This window comes from Chaetura pelagica, unplaced genomic scaffold (genome assembly GCF_000747805.2).
Source record: "Chaetura pelagica isolate M959 unplaced genomic scaffold, ChaPel_1.0 scaffold272, whole genome shotgun sequence".
NCBI lineage: Eukaryota > Metazoa > Chordata > Aves > Apodiformes > Apodidae > Chaetura > Chaetura pelagica.
In genome coordinates, this window is record NW_009952445.1 from 226582 (window position 1) to 242606 (window position 16025).

Here is a 16025-nt window from a genome sequence, read left to right on the forward strand (position 1 = left end):
TGTGGATGTGATTCTCCTCTCTTGTCATTTGCACAAAGCAGAAGCAACATGATGAAATGTTGCTGTTCAGCAAAAAGAAAGTCCACATCATACAGGCTGTCTCTGAAGCAGAAACAGTGCTTGTTATACTGCTGACAGCATAGCCTCAACAGCCCCAAACAGTGTGTCCTGAGTCTCTCAATGGATTTCACATGCTACAGAAAACTCAATGGATTCCATGTAGCAATAGCCTACTTCAAAGCTATCCTACAGACACCTTCATCTCACCCTGGATTACAGCATGGCTGTTTCCTGTAAGGACAGGAAGCCTCTCCATCTCTATTTATGATCTCTGTGAAACCATTTTAAAATAAGCTTAAAGAATGCACATGAGCCAAAGACTTAGTCTGAGGTATCTAATTCTCTCTCATATTCTGCCAGAGCAATAAAACTGTAAAAGCCAAATGAATAAGAGAATCATATGAGTATCTCCCTTTCCAGCATCTCCCTCTCCAGCTTGTGGTATCAAACAGGAGCACTTTTAGCAGGATCAGCCCTGGGCCATTCATCAGTCTATGAGATACCAGTAAACAACTTGTTTCTCTTAGTCTACAGATTTTTAAACAGAAATCAATACATGAACTACCTGGCCTAGCACAATTAAGGCTGTACCTTAGAGAGCATGTGGGATTTGCTGAATACCATGGTGATAGTCTAGATTACAATTCATCAGGACAAAATCAGATTAATTGCAAAATATTCTAAACCTAGCAGGTTTCTCACCTTATCTTGTTTAATTTCAGTCTGAGCCAGACTCATTTTCTGATTTATTCTTAGTGATAGCTAATACTGCAGACTAAAGACTTTGTCTGCCTCTCACTCAGCTGTCTCTCACTCTATTCTTCTTGTTAAATGGTTATCAGGCTTTGTATTACCCACTCTGCTTCTGCTCCAGCAAAACTCTTCAATGGCAGTTATGCTGCAACTCATCCATTCTTCATCTTCCTCGTTTTTGTGATGGGGCAGGTATTATCATCCACCAGGTATCAGCAGCCAACACATCCCAGTCATTAATTTTACAAACAGCCTACAGTCCCCTTAAAAACCCCAAAAGAGGCACAGAATCTAAAGCACAGTATTTTCATTTGTGTTCACACACTAAGGAAGCTACACTGCAGGTGAAGTTTTCTGGTAAATAAGGAAAGCTGACTGCATTCTATACAGAGTCCTAACACGTTACTCAGTGTATGATACACAAAGTACACTGTCAGCTCAAGTCAATGGAATTCACAAAAACTGACTTCAAGAAACACAGCAGAAAGGCAGGATGGTAGGAAGAACGTTGCTAGCAACATCAGCTTTCTTGCCTAGAAATCCACAGACTGAATTGGTCACTGGAGATAAAATCTGAGGAATAAAGCCACCTTGTATCTCAAACAAAAGGAGGAGAAAAAGACAGACACTTTACATGGAGTAATGCTTGGAAAGAAAAAAAGAACAAAAACTTTCCTTATTCAATGAACACAGTGCTCCCTTAAACAGAGACTACAAAGACTTTTAGTAGGGCATAGCCAGAAAAACAAAAAAAAAACCCCACAAAATATAGGAACCTGAAATCCAGAAGCAGGAGTAGAAAACAGTACTTATATTAAGAGGCTGAGAACTGCAGTATCTACACCCAATTTCAAGACCTTAAGTATTTCCTAGTGAAAGAGAAGAATGTTCAATGGACATACTATTCCAGCCAGCAGGAAGAGTTACAGAACAGATCTAATTCCCTACAAAAATGTCTTCCAAAATTGAAAGCAACTACAGCTACCGAAGACAAGGATCAGTAGGGTGACAGACAGCCAGTGGTTTAGCCAAAGTACCCAGGCTCAGACAGCAGGAGCTCAGGAGGTAAACTGACAGAGCAGTGCAGGTATCACCATCCAGTTGTTTGTAAGTCAACAAAATGCAAAAGGTAGCAGTGTGGCAGATGTGGAAGGAGAATCACATTATGTCCTAGGGACAAGGAGAGCAGAAGAGCAGACAAACAAAAACCTCCTCAAAGACAGCACAAGAAATGCGAAGAGAGAAGATTCCTGACAAAAAGTGAGTAAAAGCAGAGCTCTGCAGAGGATCTTGAACAGCTCGAGACATTGTCCATGCTCCACGGCAAGCAAGACATAGAATTGCTGCATCTTCAGCAATGCTTCCTGACCTACTGCCAATGATACTGGCAATTCCAGAAGCAATGCTACCTGCAGTATTTAAAGCCAAAAGTGCAATCAGATGCTGGAGAGGTCCTCACCTGACAGCAACGGGCAAGTACAGACCATCAATAAAACAAAAAAGTAATACGTATTATCACTTTGAGTATATCATGGGTGAACAACCTTGGGAGAAACGGAAATTTTCAGACAGAAAGAGTTAGTGGCTCATCTCTGGCATGGACAAATTCTACCAGCCCCACTGCATGCACAGACTAACTACAAGTCATTAAGAGGTACCACGGAAAACCAGTATTTACATGAGTGAAGTAACTACAAACATCAAGATTCTAGCTGTATCACACAAGTTTAAGCATGTAATATAACCATAAGACTTGGCAGATACAATTAGAAATTATTTCTAGATTGCATCATGCCATAGCATCTTAGCATTGCCAAAGATCAGTCCTGCCCATACTAAAATGCAGGAAGGGAAGCCACAAGCAGAACAATCATCCACTAAGCCACAAGTGTCACACTGTTCTCTGAGGAAAAGGCTAGTCTTGTCCTTAAGCCATGATTATGTTCAAAGGGGATAGAGAGTAAATCTCAGAAGGTAAGAGCTGAAACTGAGACACCAATATGTACTTCACAGCTGACTGTCTAAGAATAGCAGGACCACTCATCAGCTACAAAAATCCAATTTTAAGTGTACACACAATAGCACAGGGCATGCTGAAAATAGAGACTGCCCGAGAAAAGAAGGGCTCCCAGCCTCAAGGAATCTCAGTTAAATTTCCAAGACCTATAAGTGCTCACTGACACAAAATGGAGCTATATTCCTTTGTCATAATACACAGCAAGTCTACCATTCAGAAACTAGAGTGTTTAAAGCATGCTCTAGCAAGAACAGCTGTTAAAGCAGGCCATAAAAGCTACAGCATCCTATCTTCTGACTGTGACCATGGCACACAGCAACAGAAACCCCACTTGAACAAGCTTTTTAGTCAGTTGACATGATGCCTGTCTCCTAAATAATAACAAAGCAAGAGGTAGCAAAGAAACTGTTGACAAAGACAAGCACACACCAAATACCTACCCAACTATGCTGGGCCATTGCAATTAACGCTCATAAAACAAGCAGCAGAGCAGACCAGGAAAAGACACCTAAGAAGTCAAGTCCTGCTTTCAATGACTGCAGGTCTTCTCCTCCCAAGGCACAGCACAGGCAGGACACAGGCAGTCAGCCCAGATCAGCAGTCTGCTGCAACAAAACAGTCAGTGACCTGAGGCCACGGGACACAGCCAAGAGCGCCAAGGCAAAGGCCGTGAGCCAGCCCCACAGAGGGGACAAAGCCAAAAACAGGGTGGAAACTTAGCAGAGAGCAATAACAATCTACCACTTTTAAGCAACCAGCAGAGGCAAAGCTGAACGCAAAACGTGCACTGTCATTACACATCCAGTGACAGTGCTGAAGCCAGGCAGAATTAGGAAAAGCCCCAGCAATCAGGTGGGCTAACACAGGAGAACTGCTTGAAAAGAGGATTAGAAAATCTAAGATACTGAACTGGAATAAAGGCAGAAGACACATCCTCATGCAGGCTGCACACTAGTGAAATTCTGGCTTTAATGAGTCTGTTACTACTTGTATAAGATCGTGGTTTCCATAGTTAGTAAAAGACAAGTTACAACAACTTACATGGAAATTGGAGAGGAAAGCAAAAAACCACAAGACAGAAAAGTCTGGAAAAAGCACAAACCTCTGTAAATAACTTCTCTGGAGCCACGTGCCTTTTTCTAAGTTGGCCAATACTATTAGCCATCAAATAGACGGTGCAAGCTGGACTACCTTAACGTTCTGGAGATAAACATCTCCAATGTACAGCCTAAGACACTGGAAGAGCAGTCAGCAGAAATCCATGAAATGGGCATTAGCGTACATTCTAATCGAGCATGCCTTATTTAAGGCACTGTCATATTATTTATACCCATGGATTGAAACCTAGATCTAAGAAAAAGAAGTCATAGAACCATAGAATGGTTTGGGTTGGAAGGGACCTTAAAGATCATCTAGTTCTAATTCCCTGCATGATCAGGGACACCTCCCACTAGACAAGGTTGCACACAGTCTCAGCCAACCCAGACTTGAACACTTCCAGAGATGGGGCTTCCACAACTTCCCTGGGCAACCTGTGCCAGTGTCTCACCACTCTCACACTAAATTTCTTCATAATGTCTAACCTAACTCTCCCGTCTTCCAGTTTTAATCCATTCCCCCGTGTCCTCCCACTACAAGCCTCTATAAATAGTCCCTCCCCAGATTTGCTGTAGCCCATTCAGGTTCTAGAAGGCCGCTATGACATCTCCCTTGTGCTGTGTCTTTTCCAGGCTGCTGCTTCTGCCCAACATGAGAGCCTAGACTTTTAGGATCTTCACATTACACTGATTTTACACCCCCACTGAATACCACTTACTCCCATTGTTGAATCCACACTCCTTGTCTCTACTGAATTCTAGCCAGAATTTCAGAGGATCCAGGCTTATATTTGGCACATAAAGCATGACTTCACAGTTAGTAGAATAGCCTGCCTACAGTTAGTAGAATTCATCATTGCTGTATTTTCCCAGCACGCTGTCAGCATTAGTGCTGCTCCCTGTCTGCATCCAGGCCCGATGGCTCAGCACAAGAAGACTGTTGTCGCCAGCTCTTTACACTTGGGGATTAGTGCTATCCATGTGCTAACGCTCCCTCACAGACACAAACAGCTGGCAGCTGCAGGCAAGACCCTCTGGTGTCAAAACCCCTCCCCATAGCTCAGCTTTTCTAGTCTTTTATTTAATCCAATGGGAACATGCTTCATTGCCCTCCCTCCCGATCAAGATTTACCTCATTCAGTAGAATAATTATTAATCAGTTTAATGCATTTGCTCTGGCAAAGAGAGCAAGAGACCTTTTCCTTCTTTCCCTTTTCCGAAGCCATTCACCATTAAAACACGAATGCTCCTCTCCTAGCCAGCTCGGTGAGAACTGAGGACACGATGACCTCGTGTGGCAGATTCGGGGCCTAGCTATTCGTTGCCACCAGCTACTGGGACCACAGCACAGTTGTTGCCATCAATTTTTATTTCAGGATGAAATCTGTACTAAGTTTCCTTTCCTCCTGAATGGTGACAGTTTTCAGTGGCTATTTTTTCAGTGAACTGTCTTCAACACAACTGACCTTGCACTGGTGGCTTTTAATCTCTTTTAAAACAAATAATTTCTACTGGCCATGAATCTGTACCAGTGACCCCTTTCATAAGGACATCAAAACATTCCAATGAAAAAGCTAAAGCCAGGGCTGCCTTCACTCTCAATTATTTAATAGAGCACTTTTCAGACCAACAAAACTGCCCATCAATATGAACTAAGCCTCCCAGCCTTCTGAAGACAGAGAGCTAGCACTATTTTAAAAAGACTGAGGCAAAGACTGATTTACTGACCACCATGCAATGAGACTAAACAGGAACTGGGAAGACAGCCTTGGGGTCACAACACCTAGCTAAGCTGAGACCTCTCGGCAATGGCAATTGCACACTGTCTTTTCCTAAGACATAAATTAATTATTGCTACATACATTCTTTCCTGGTCTACACTTAACAGCTTATGGTGAATTTCTCCTGTGTCATTTTTATTTCACAGGTTCCTGGAGTCTTTAACTACTGAAAAAAGAACAGACTAACATACTAATACATTAACTAATCACATTTTATATACAATTCCATTGTTATGAAGTCTGCTTAAATAAACAGAACACAGTAGAAATAGGTAACTGGCATAAAGTTACAAAATATTAACTTCTATGTACAAAATCGGTTGCTGTTCTAAGAAGCATTTCTATTAAGGAATGTAAAATTCATTATAAAGGAAACAACTATAAGGATTGAAAATAAAATATGGCAATATTACGTCCACTGCTCATAAGTGTATTTGCACAGCAATGAGACTATCAATCAATATTTGTATCTGGAGAACATTTAAAATACCCACACTGATTGTCTCCCACTTGTGATGACACTTGACTAAAACAAGCACTCATTTCTAGCCAGTTCCATCACAGTATCTCTTACCCAAGGGAAGAGAAAGAGACACAGCACTCAAGGACTGAAAACACATCATCACCAAAGAGTAGATACCAGTTCGGAAACCTTTTGTCTCTCTGATAGGCAAGAGAACCCCAACTCAGAACTCCTGTTTTGTGGCAGCCTGGCAACAGATTTAAGCGAAGAAAAGAATACTGACAAAGTTGCAGGTCGAAGGTGTTGTTAGAGCTGGGAGGTTCAAGATGACCCACAGGCAGAACAGTCTCAGGACATCTCTCTTCTGTTTACGCTGTGCCTATCCTACATGTGCAGCTTGTAGAACTGCAGCTTCACCTACCTCAGCCCAGCTACTTTCAGTGCCCCAGAAGCTGGGGGGCAGGTGGGGTGTCTGTTTTGTGGTTGTTGTTGGTTTGTTGTTTTCTTTCTCCACAGCAATTAAAAACATTCTAATAATCGGTCATGACATTGCTCCTTCAAACCCAAACTTGGCAGTCAGAGTTTTTGTAAAGCTGCCTGGAACAGGATGCAGATAACCTGCCACAGAATTTCTGTATGGTCTGTGATGGGTTTAAAAAGAAGTCTTTATTAGAACTCAGACTTGTTTACTCCTTGCAATGAGCACTGTCATTCCAATTCCTGTAATTAAATCCACAATTTTGACAGCTGAAACTGTAGGAATAATTACACTGTTAGTCAAAATAAGTTGTTACTGTTCAGACTGTTGCCAAGAATGTTTTAAAGGCTTCTACTATGCGTTTCAAGAAAATCTGAAGTTTCATCCATTCCACCTCAATTAATTTCTGGAGCAAAGATCTTAAAAACTTTCCTTTTACTAGGCCAAAACAAGATTTTTTCACCATATTATTGCTGCATTCCACTATAAGTATTATAGAAAACACTACTCTGTTGATCAGTAAATTATATGATACTTTTTTTATAATCCCATGTCTCTATTCCATAACTTCTTTTCCCACACATGAAAAAAATCTGGAGCCAGTCAGTGTTTCAGAAGTCTCAGAACTACACTGAAAATACAGAATCTTAAATTCATCCATTGTACTAGTATTACGTATCAGCAATCCACAATGTTCTTTCATGAGACAAGGGAGCCAACACTATTTAGTATTTTTAAAAATAATTCCAACCACTTTTATTTTTCAGCCAATGCTTAGAGAACTCCGGCACAATTCTAACCACCAAAGAAGAAATTTCATCTCAAATTTGCAAGTAACACAGACACCACAATAGACAATAAAATTCTTTACAAAACAATTTTGCAAAGGCCAACTGTGCAATCATTCAGAAATATATAAAGCAGAAGAAAGCAGCTCATACAACACAGAACTTGAGATGTGTACCCTGTGTAGTTTATATTTTCAGCACCTGAAGCAAAGTGGCTCAGTTAATAAGATGCACCAGAACAACAGCTACTCCACAAAGGTTTTCCCTTCTTACAATAGGATGAGAAAGGGCAGCCTACTGCAAATACAAGCACCCAGAAATCCCAGTTATGAAATGGAGAAGCTGGAACAAAAGCAGGAAGCCACCTCTGACATCCAAAATGTGATTAAGGTTTAGAAACATGTCATTTACAGATGGAGGCCATTTGCAAAATTTTCTTGCTTCCTTTTACAGTACCCATCAAGTGCAAATACTTCTCTACAGGAACAGAGGACTTCCCAACAACAAAAGCCAGCTCTGTTTTATCCACAGCTTTAAAAAACATCTGGGAAACCAAAATGGTAGAGAATGGAAAGCCTCTTAATATCCTAGTTTGCAATGCACCATGAAAACAGATAAAACCTAATTTGACATCTACAGAATTTCAGCCATATTTGGATTTATTTCAATTCTGTGAAGAATTTCAAATATCAAAATTGTCAGTAATTTTTTTTATACCTTACAATATAAAACTCCAGGTTATATTAAAATTCCCTCATGAGCAAAAATGGGTTTTACTTTTTTCTTCCTCAGAACACAGACATTCATGACAACTCAATTCCACTAAAAAAACCCCAAACACTCAAGATACCTAAAAATCACTACCTTCTTGAAAATTAAATAGCTGAGCATCAAATAAATTTAAAAATACAAGAAAATACTCCAGAAGAACTTATTCATCAGATTAGAAACAGACACAATGTTTGGAAACTCTCAGAATTCTAATATCTTCAGAATTTGTGTAACACTTAATATAATACTGAGCAGACTTACTGATTTATTCAACAATTTCCCTATTCACAGAGTTTATTTGTTCCGCACAACTGAATCAACAGAATTGAGTCCTGCCTCTCTGGAGACCTTCTATAAAAGCAGAAGCTGTACTTCAGACTTTGATGGCACAGATGTTTGGAAGACTTTGACTATCCCTGCACTTCAAAAGAGGATCATAAAGTGCTCAAAAATTCTTTGACCTGCAAAAAGAAACAAATATTGTCATTCAAACAAAATATTTATCAACAGAAACATACAACAACTACGTTTACCTCTCCATTGCTTTATGCTTCACTACCCCCTACAGAAAGTGGAAAAATAAACTTAGGCTCAGCTATGTTATTTCTTGTCCGTCAATAACTTTTTCAGCTACGGTACCTGTAATTGAGCAGGTGCGGAGCAAGATGCATTGGATTGGAACTCATTCCTCTCATGGTCCTAAACTACAGCTCTACATCACAAATCAATTACCTAGGTCTAACCTAAACATGAGGAACATAATGAGGACCTCAAAAGATGTCTCATTTAGAAAACACCAAGTCACACCCACTACCAGAACATTGTTCTTAGTCAGTGTCAATTAACAACCCCAGCTCATGAGAATGTTCCTTGGAATTTGAGGTTAGCAAATAAATAATTAAAAAATATCTAGCAAATTCATAATGTTTGGAAAAATCTGACACTGTAGAAAAATGCCATAAATAGTTTACCTGCTGTTGAACTTCATTTACGTTTTTGAAGAGCAGCCCAAATGGCTAGAGCTACTTAAAAATTAATAGTTAAGTTCTGGTCCATAGAATGCTATCTACAACCCCAAGCTGGAAGTTTGTGATCCTACAAAGAGCCCCAAGATCCAGTAGAATACATCAAATAATCCATACAGTTGTACGAAAACTGGATCCAAAACAGACAGCATGCCAAGCAACAGGCTAGCATTATGCTTCTAAGTGTGGTCACTTTAGACAACATCTTAAATTCAGGTCACTACCAAAGGTTGCAGGAAGACAATGTGCTGAAAATGCACCTCTTGCCACAGGTGTGTCTGCCACCTTGTTGTGCCCCCTCCACAATAGTAAAGGAGCAATTACTCCCTCCTTTTAAAACAAAGTGAAGGCCAGGACAGCTTTTTTGAGACACCAACCCAGCAGATACAAGCCCCAAGGAATACAGGCTCTAGGCACACAGCTCCTGTCTCCCAGTTTCAAGAGCATCCCAGCACCTGCGCTGTGATATAGGCTGAATGGGAGCAGTTCCCTCTCAGTCCACTCAAGCTAGACAGAAGCACAGAAAAGAACCAACAATTCACTGGAGTACAGTGTTATCCTTTTGGCAGAAGCCCACATACACAGAGTGCATCTGTAGCATCTGTAATAGTTTTGTCCAAATTCTTGATGCGTAATGAAAACAGATCTTGAATCACATTCTCCAGCTGCAACCCTTCCCTTCCTAGTTCAGGGCAGTGAAAATAAAACAGGTGGTCAAATCTCTTCACAGAGAAGGGAACAATACTCATACTTGAAAAGTATCAGGAGCAAGCCACCCTCCACTTTATAAAGCAGCACCAGTGATACTGCACAGTGAATCTTGTTACCATGAACACTCTAGGCATAGTTTCAGCATCACAACAGAGGTGAAAAGGAAGCATGCAGGGTTTGGGTCCCCACTGGACACAAGCATACCCTAAATGCCAAAGCACCCAGCCTCAATAATGGAGCAGTTCAGGCACTCTACTTAGGAACTGCCAAAAAATTAAGCCAGCACTGGGCTGAGGCTGTTCCCAGATAACCTGATAGCTACACAAGGGCAAACTCCTCCAAAACCCCTGTTTAGGTGCCCAAGTTTGGCCTAGCTCAGGGAGCAGATGGGAAGCATATTCACTCCGCAGCTGCAACATCCAGTCATTCCAACACCACCAAGCCTTAAAAGAGCAAAGATTAGGAAGGCTGGTTTTAATCAGGTGAACAGTTCTGCTTCTCTGTGGATAAACTGAGATAAAAGGACAAAGCTGCTTTTCTTGTGAGGTAAACGATTTCCTACCGAAAAGTGGAAAAATCTGCACATACCATTGCTAAGGTCTGGAACTCATTGCAACTACTCAAGTAAGTCAAATTGTCCTCAACTAAATCCCACCAAGATTCAAGTAGCAATACCTGAGCAGTTAATGTTGATGGTTTGGACTAGCTTTAAAATATATATAACAATTTTCTGTGCTAAGGATTAGATCATCTTCATGCAAACAGAAACCTCAACTTGACTTATTTTTATATCAAATTGACATTTTTTTTCCATGCCTTCAAATAAATACTTCTGATACATATTTGGTATTAGCTCCTGAACAAAACTAAAAGCTACATTTTAAAATTACTCCCTGAAGACCACTGCTTTTGAGCAGGATTTTGAGTAACATTTTACTAAATGCAACTGAAGGGAAATACTTAAATGATAGTGCAAATTTTGTAGACAAGACTAAAAAGAATGAACATTGCAGTAGGCTATAAGACTGCTGTCTTATATCCCTATTTGCATATTCGTACTGTCCATTGCTGTAACATGCCAACCAGAAAAGAGACACCCTGTACCTGCAAAACCTAAAATGGTTTGCCATTGGCTCATTGCTTTGGATCAGAATTCAGCTGCAGGTTCAGTAAACTCTTCCTTCAATTCTCTGTTATAATGGTTTTGTACTGTATTTTCACAGTACCTGGCACTAAAGTTCTTTTAATAACTAGCACTGCAGGTTAGACAATGTCACATCTAATACAAATATGACTTTAGGACAGACATCCTACTCGGTTCTGTGTTCCCTTCCTCCTCTGTCCCTCAACAGCTCCAATCATCCTCTCCCACATCCATCACATTTCTTAGGATAGCTGCACATTGTTAGAAGAAGGATATAGCAAATATCCCTCAAGTGTTTCAAAGAATTGTTAATTAAATTAGAAATATTTGCCAAAAAAAGCTACTAGTCAAAAACTTCTCAAATAAGCCTGGAATATTTCCTTCCCTTGCCCGTCGACCCCCATGGAAAATCTGTGTAAAAAACATGAGGAACCACAGGCTCTAAGTCTAGTCTGATTTTAAAAAATGCTACACTTTGAGATGCAAGAAGTATCCTGAATTAATCTTGATGCACTGGCAATAAATCTAAATCATAAGTTTGTTCTGCTTGTGAAATGTTACCTTTTCAGTCATGTGATCATATCTGTCCTTTTTGCCTTTGAAGTCTTCATTCACATCTAAGGTTAGAATAGGTATTTCTTGTAGATATTTAAAATCTGTTCTGTATTGATATAGGAACAAAGAAAATATTACTAGCTGAAAAAAGGATACATTATTTGAGCCTCTGTCAGCATATTCACTGTTAAGAACCTCATGAAAAGAGCTGCGTATGTGACAGCCATGAATTCTGAATATAAAGCAGCTTGAACTTACAATGTGCCTCCCAGGATATATTATGGATTTTTGAACATTCTGTTCTCCCAACCCCTGAAGTTAAGCTCAGCCATGTATTAGAATTAGTTCAGCTTAACCCTCTGCTACTCAGAGTTCTATGTGAAGAGAACTAAAGGCACACTGCACACCCTAGCAAAAATTAATATGCTTTAAGGCCAATACTACTCAGAAAGAATAGGCAGAAATATGCCTAGAGCTTCACTCATAAGAAAAGCATTATGGAACATCCCTACAGAGATTTACCCATCTTTAACTAAACATTAAACAAACCCTACCGCAGCGTCCTATGCTGAAGCCAACTTTCGTGTTTGTAATGAAGCTTCTCCAGATATTCAATGGGAATTTCTTGCTCTTCATCTCTTCCACGCAAGTAAATCCTATTTAAACATTTCTAAAGGCAAAAGATATTAAAAAATAAATAAATTTTAAAAACCCAAACATTTGTTTTTTACAGAGGAAGCCTAACCTGCTGAAGGCTTTGTTGGCCAACCCTTGCTCAATATGCCTCTCTTGCCAAAGATCCACCTTGCTAACTATCCGATGAGCACAGAAACATGCCACATTCGGCTGATGGAGCCCACAGACGGCACGCAAGATCCAAAGAGGACCTAAGGAAAAGCATCAGATGTTTTCTCTGCTACAAGAAAAACCCTCACATGAGCTCCTTATTAAAAGAGGGGGTACCAGTGTGTTGCATCAAAAGAGCACAGAAATACTAATTTGACATTATGCACAGGCTTTCACAATCTCATTATGTATTTCTGGGTCTTAAGGAATCCAGTTTTCAAAAGTATCCAATTGTTTGTTCCTGTCCTGAATACACCCAAAGCCTCAATAACAAGCCAATCAAAACTATTTACAACTGTGGTACTTTGTAATTTAAATACACATTCTTGACTTAAAGGGAGAGAGAAAAAAAAAGCCCTCAGAGAAACCCTAGTATGCGACCTTACAACAAAGTCAAAAGCACGGAAGTTGGAAGTAAGAAAGTATGAAAGTCACTTGTGAGTTAATTACTGCAGCTAGAGCTTTTCTAAACTCGTTTTTTCTTGTCTACTTAAGTTTCATACTCAAAGAGGTATTCATGATACTGTTCCTTTAAAAAAATATTAAGATGCCCAAAGAGCAAAGCATTGTCCTAAAGCCTCATATACAGTAGGTGCATCATCTGGCTTAGCTCCATTGTTGCAGGTGAAAGGGCTTCACCTCCCCAAATCAGCTGTGACATTAACTAGTAATTGGTGTATCTATCACAGCAATGTTCCTTTAGCTACTTTTTGTTGTTGTTCCAGGGGTATTTTCTGGTTTGCTCTAGTCATTTCTTTGTTTTTTTTTAAATTAGAAAATCATTATTGTCACATTGTATTTAAAAAGATACAGGCTACATTTGAAAGAATTTTTTCTAAAGTATTTCCAGACTGTATTAGTCATAATTCACATATTACAGTCTTCAGGGAATCTGAAGCCATCTGATACCATCTGAACCAAACTCTCATCATTAGGACTCTTACAGTGAAAGCTAAGGGTAGCTCAACATCTTGAGAAACTACATTTCCACAATTTCTCAGCAGTTCCTGAGACATCCAAAGCAATCCCTGAGACAAAGATACACTGATATGCAATGACACACAATTGTGACCTTACTGGAATTGACTGAGAGGGTATTCTCCTTCTATCACAAAAAAGGTCTACAATCATAGTTAAACCCTCCTTTTTAATAGAAAAAAAAAATTCAAAACAGCAGAAGCATAACCAAAGGTCAAATTTTACAGGCAAGGCACAGAAGATAATCTGTGCAGCCATAAGTTTTTATTCCTTACCTCAGGAGTGGCTCTGAGATAAATTATCCCGTCCAGCGTTAAGCTTTGACCTAAATGTGTGTTCATCCAGTCATGCCAGTCTTGGTAAATAGTCCACTCGGTTTCATTCATGCAATCAGACTCATATAAATTAGCTGCAAAGATGTATCTGTGAACACAAAATAGTTCCAGTAACAAAAACCAGTTGGAACACAATTTTCACTTGGTTTGCCTGAGTAACTAGAAAACTAGAGAACTTGGTTTGCCCAGTAACTAGAGAAGAAGCTGAGCAGAGTAATTCCGTAACTTCTCTGATGCATGCTTGGACTGGAAATCACCAGCTAGCGTCCCCATCCGGTAACTGCATCCATTGCAGCTGTTGTGATTCACCAGTATCAAATTTGTAACAAAAGGAGACACCCTCTGCTTTGTATTTGTTAGGATAATTTTGATCTTCACTTAGAGGACTTCAGTCCAATATACCTGTCACTGTAGACAGATCGCTCAAAGAAGACCACAGGGTTCTCTGCCTCTCTCAGTTTGCCATCAAGGGCTCTGAGCTGAGCCCGGATCCTGCTGAGACAGGCGTATGTCTGGAAAGTGAAGGACCACCTCTCTGGCTTCTCATACATCCTCTGAAGCACGTTCCCTCCACTCCTCTGTGATGGGCTCAGCTCCTAGTTTTAGACAGATACACACATTGAGAAGGTGAACAATTCAGGTAAAACTGAATTGTTTACTATGCTAATGCTGTTCAGCCTTGATTTTAAGTTTACAGCTGCACCATTTACCTCTCAACCCTGTTTGTAATAGCAGGCATAAACATCAGTCATCTTATTCCTCCTGCAGTACAGAGCTGAATAAGCAACTCTGCAATCTACACTGTCAAAACACTCAAGTACCAAAACACTTTGATTATTACACGCAAGCTTTAATAAAAGAACAACATCCCATCAGTGCAAAAAATCAACAACATTGTAGAAAAATCCATACTCTTTTTACTCCGGCAAGTGTGAGTTTAAAAACTCTCACCTCCAGTTCTTTCACCATACCTTGCAATCCCCTTCAGAGCTTTGCTGAACGTTGCACCACCGAGCTACAGGCTCGGGAACCACTTCCCATTCCTCATCAGCCTGTTTAAGAATATTCACAAATGTCGATTTCCCTGCGGCTGGATAAAAAGCATCCAGGAAGAACAGTCAAAAAACAACAGTAGTGTCATTATTTAGCTACTATACAACTCTTATTTTGAATCCCACAAATTAGTCTTCCACACCCCTGTGCTTTTGGCTTCCTGGCAAGCATGAATCAGAGACCATCGTGTACCTTGGGTCATCAATAAATTGAGCAATGGAGTTTTTCTTATTTTTTAACCACACAACACTAACAAAAATCGACCACGACAATAAGCCTCAGCCCCGATCAATTATTTAAGTTCTAGAAAGTTACATATGAAATTTGAACACCAAGACTGATTTTATTGTTAAGATACTTAACGGTCCAGTCTTAGGCATAAACTTCCTAAGTTATATTACCAAGAAGGAAAAAAGTAATGACAAAAGAAACAAAAAGCAAAAGTTATGGCTTCTTAAAGGAAGATAAAAAGATGCACTACCAGTTACTTCCCACAGCACAGAAATATTAATCTACCGCCAATTAGAGAAGGAAAAAAATAAAATAAAATAAAGCTCAGGAAACTTTAAAAAAGAATCCTAAACCTGACAGAGGCTGATCAATTGTTTATCAACCACAGAAATATGTATCAAGCTGAAACTGACAGCCTAGCAACTACTACCCTCTTGCCAGAAAAAAAAACAAAACACCTCCCCTCCAAATAAAAGACAAGAGCATCTCGTTATGAACAGCCCATAACTTTTTCTGCTCTTTACACCGGTAAAACAGGCTTCTCTTGTTAATTAGTAGGACTATTAAATAGTACAAGTTTGACTTGACGGTCTGCATTTACACAGGTGTTTTACAGTACAATAAAGTGTGTGAGGAGTCTTAGCCGGGACTTTAATGCACCTTTTAAAACGTGAATTAGTTAAAAACTGCAATATAAAGCCTTTTTCTTTTTCCCTCCTAAATCCCGTCACTATAACAGCGTTAATTCCTAAGGTGTCAGCATAAAGTTTCCGAAGTTATTCATTGGTTTGTTCGCAGAATTAACGACTAGCCGGCGAAGTTACACCTCTTAGAAGCCTTTTCCTCAGGAAAAAGGCGAGAAAAGCCTTGCGGAAGCTCCCGACCTGCCACCCCGAGCCCCCCAGCCGGCCCCTCGGCCTCCCCACCCGCGGGGCGCCG

General features: G+C 40.0%; 1 protein-coding gene across 1 annotated transcript; it reads right to left on the reverse strand.

The window, feature by feature from the left end:
- Positions 1 to 8406: 8406 nt before the first annotated feature.
- Positions 8407 to 15040, reverse strand: DCK (deoxycytidine kinase). Its single transcript, XM_010008528.1, has 7 exons — positions 14998 to 15040; positions 14774 to 14892; positions 14205 to 14398; positions 13743 to 13890; positions 12198 to 12313; positions 11650 to 11749; positions 8407 to 8669 (listed from the first exon to the last, which is right to left on the reverse strand). Exons 1-7 carry the CDS (start codon positions 15038 to 15040, stop codon positions 8643 to 8645), a joined length of 747 nt encoding a protein of 248 aa, XP_010006830.1. The 3' UTR covers positions 8407 to 8642.
- Positions 15041 to 16025: the final 985 nt, after the last annotated feature.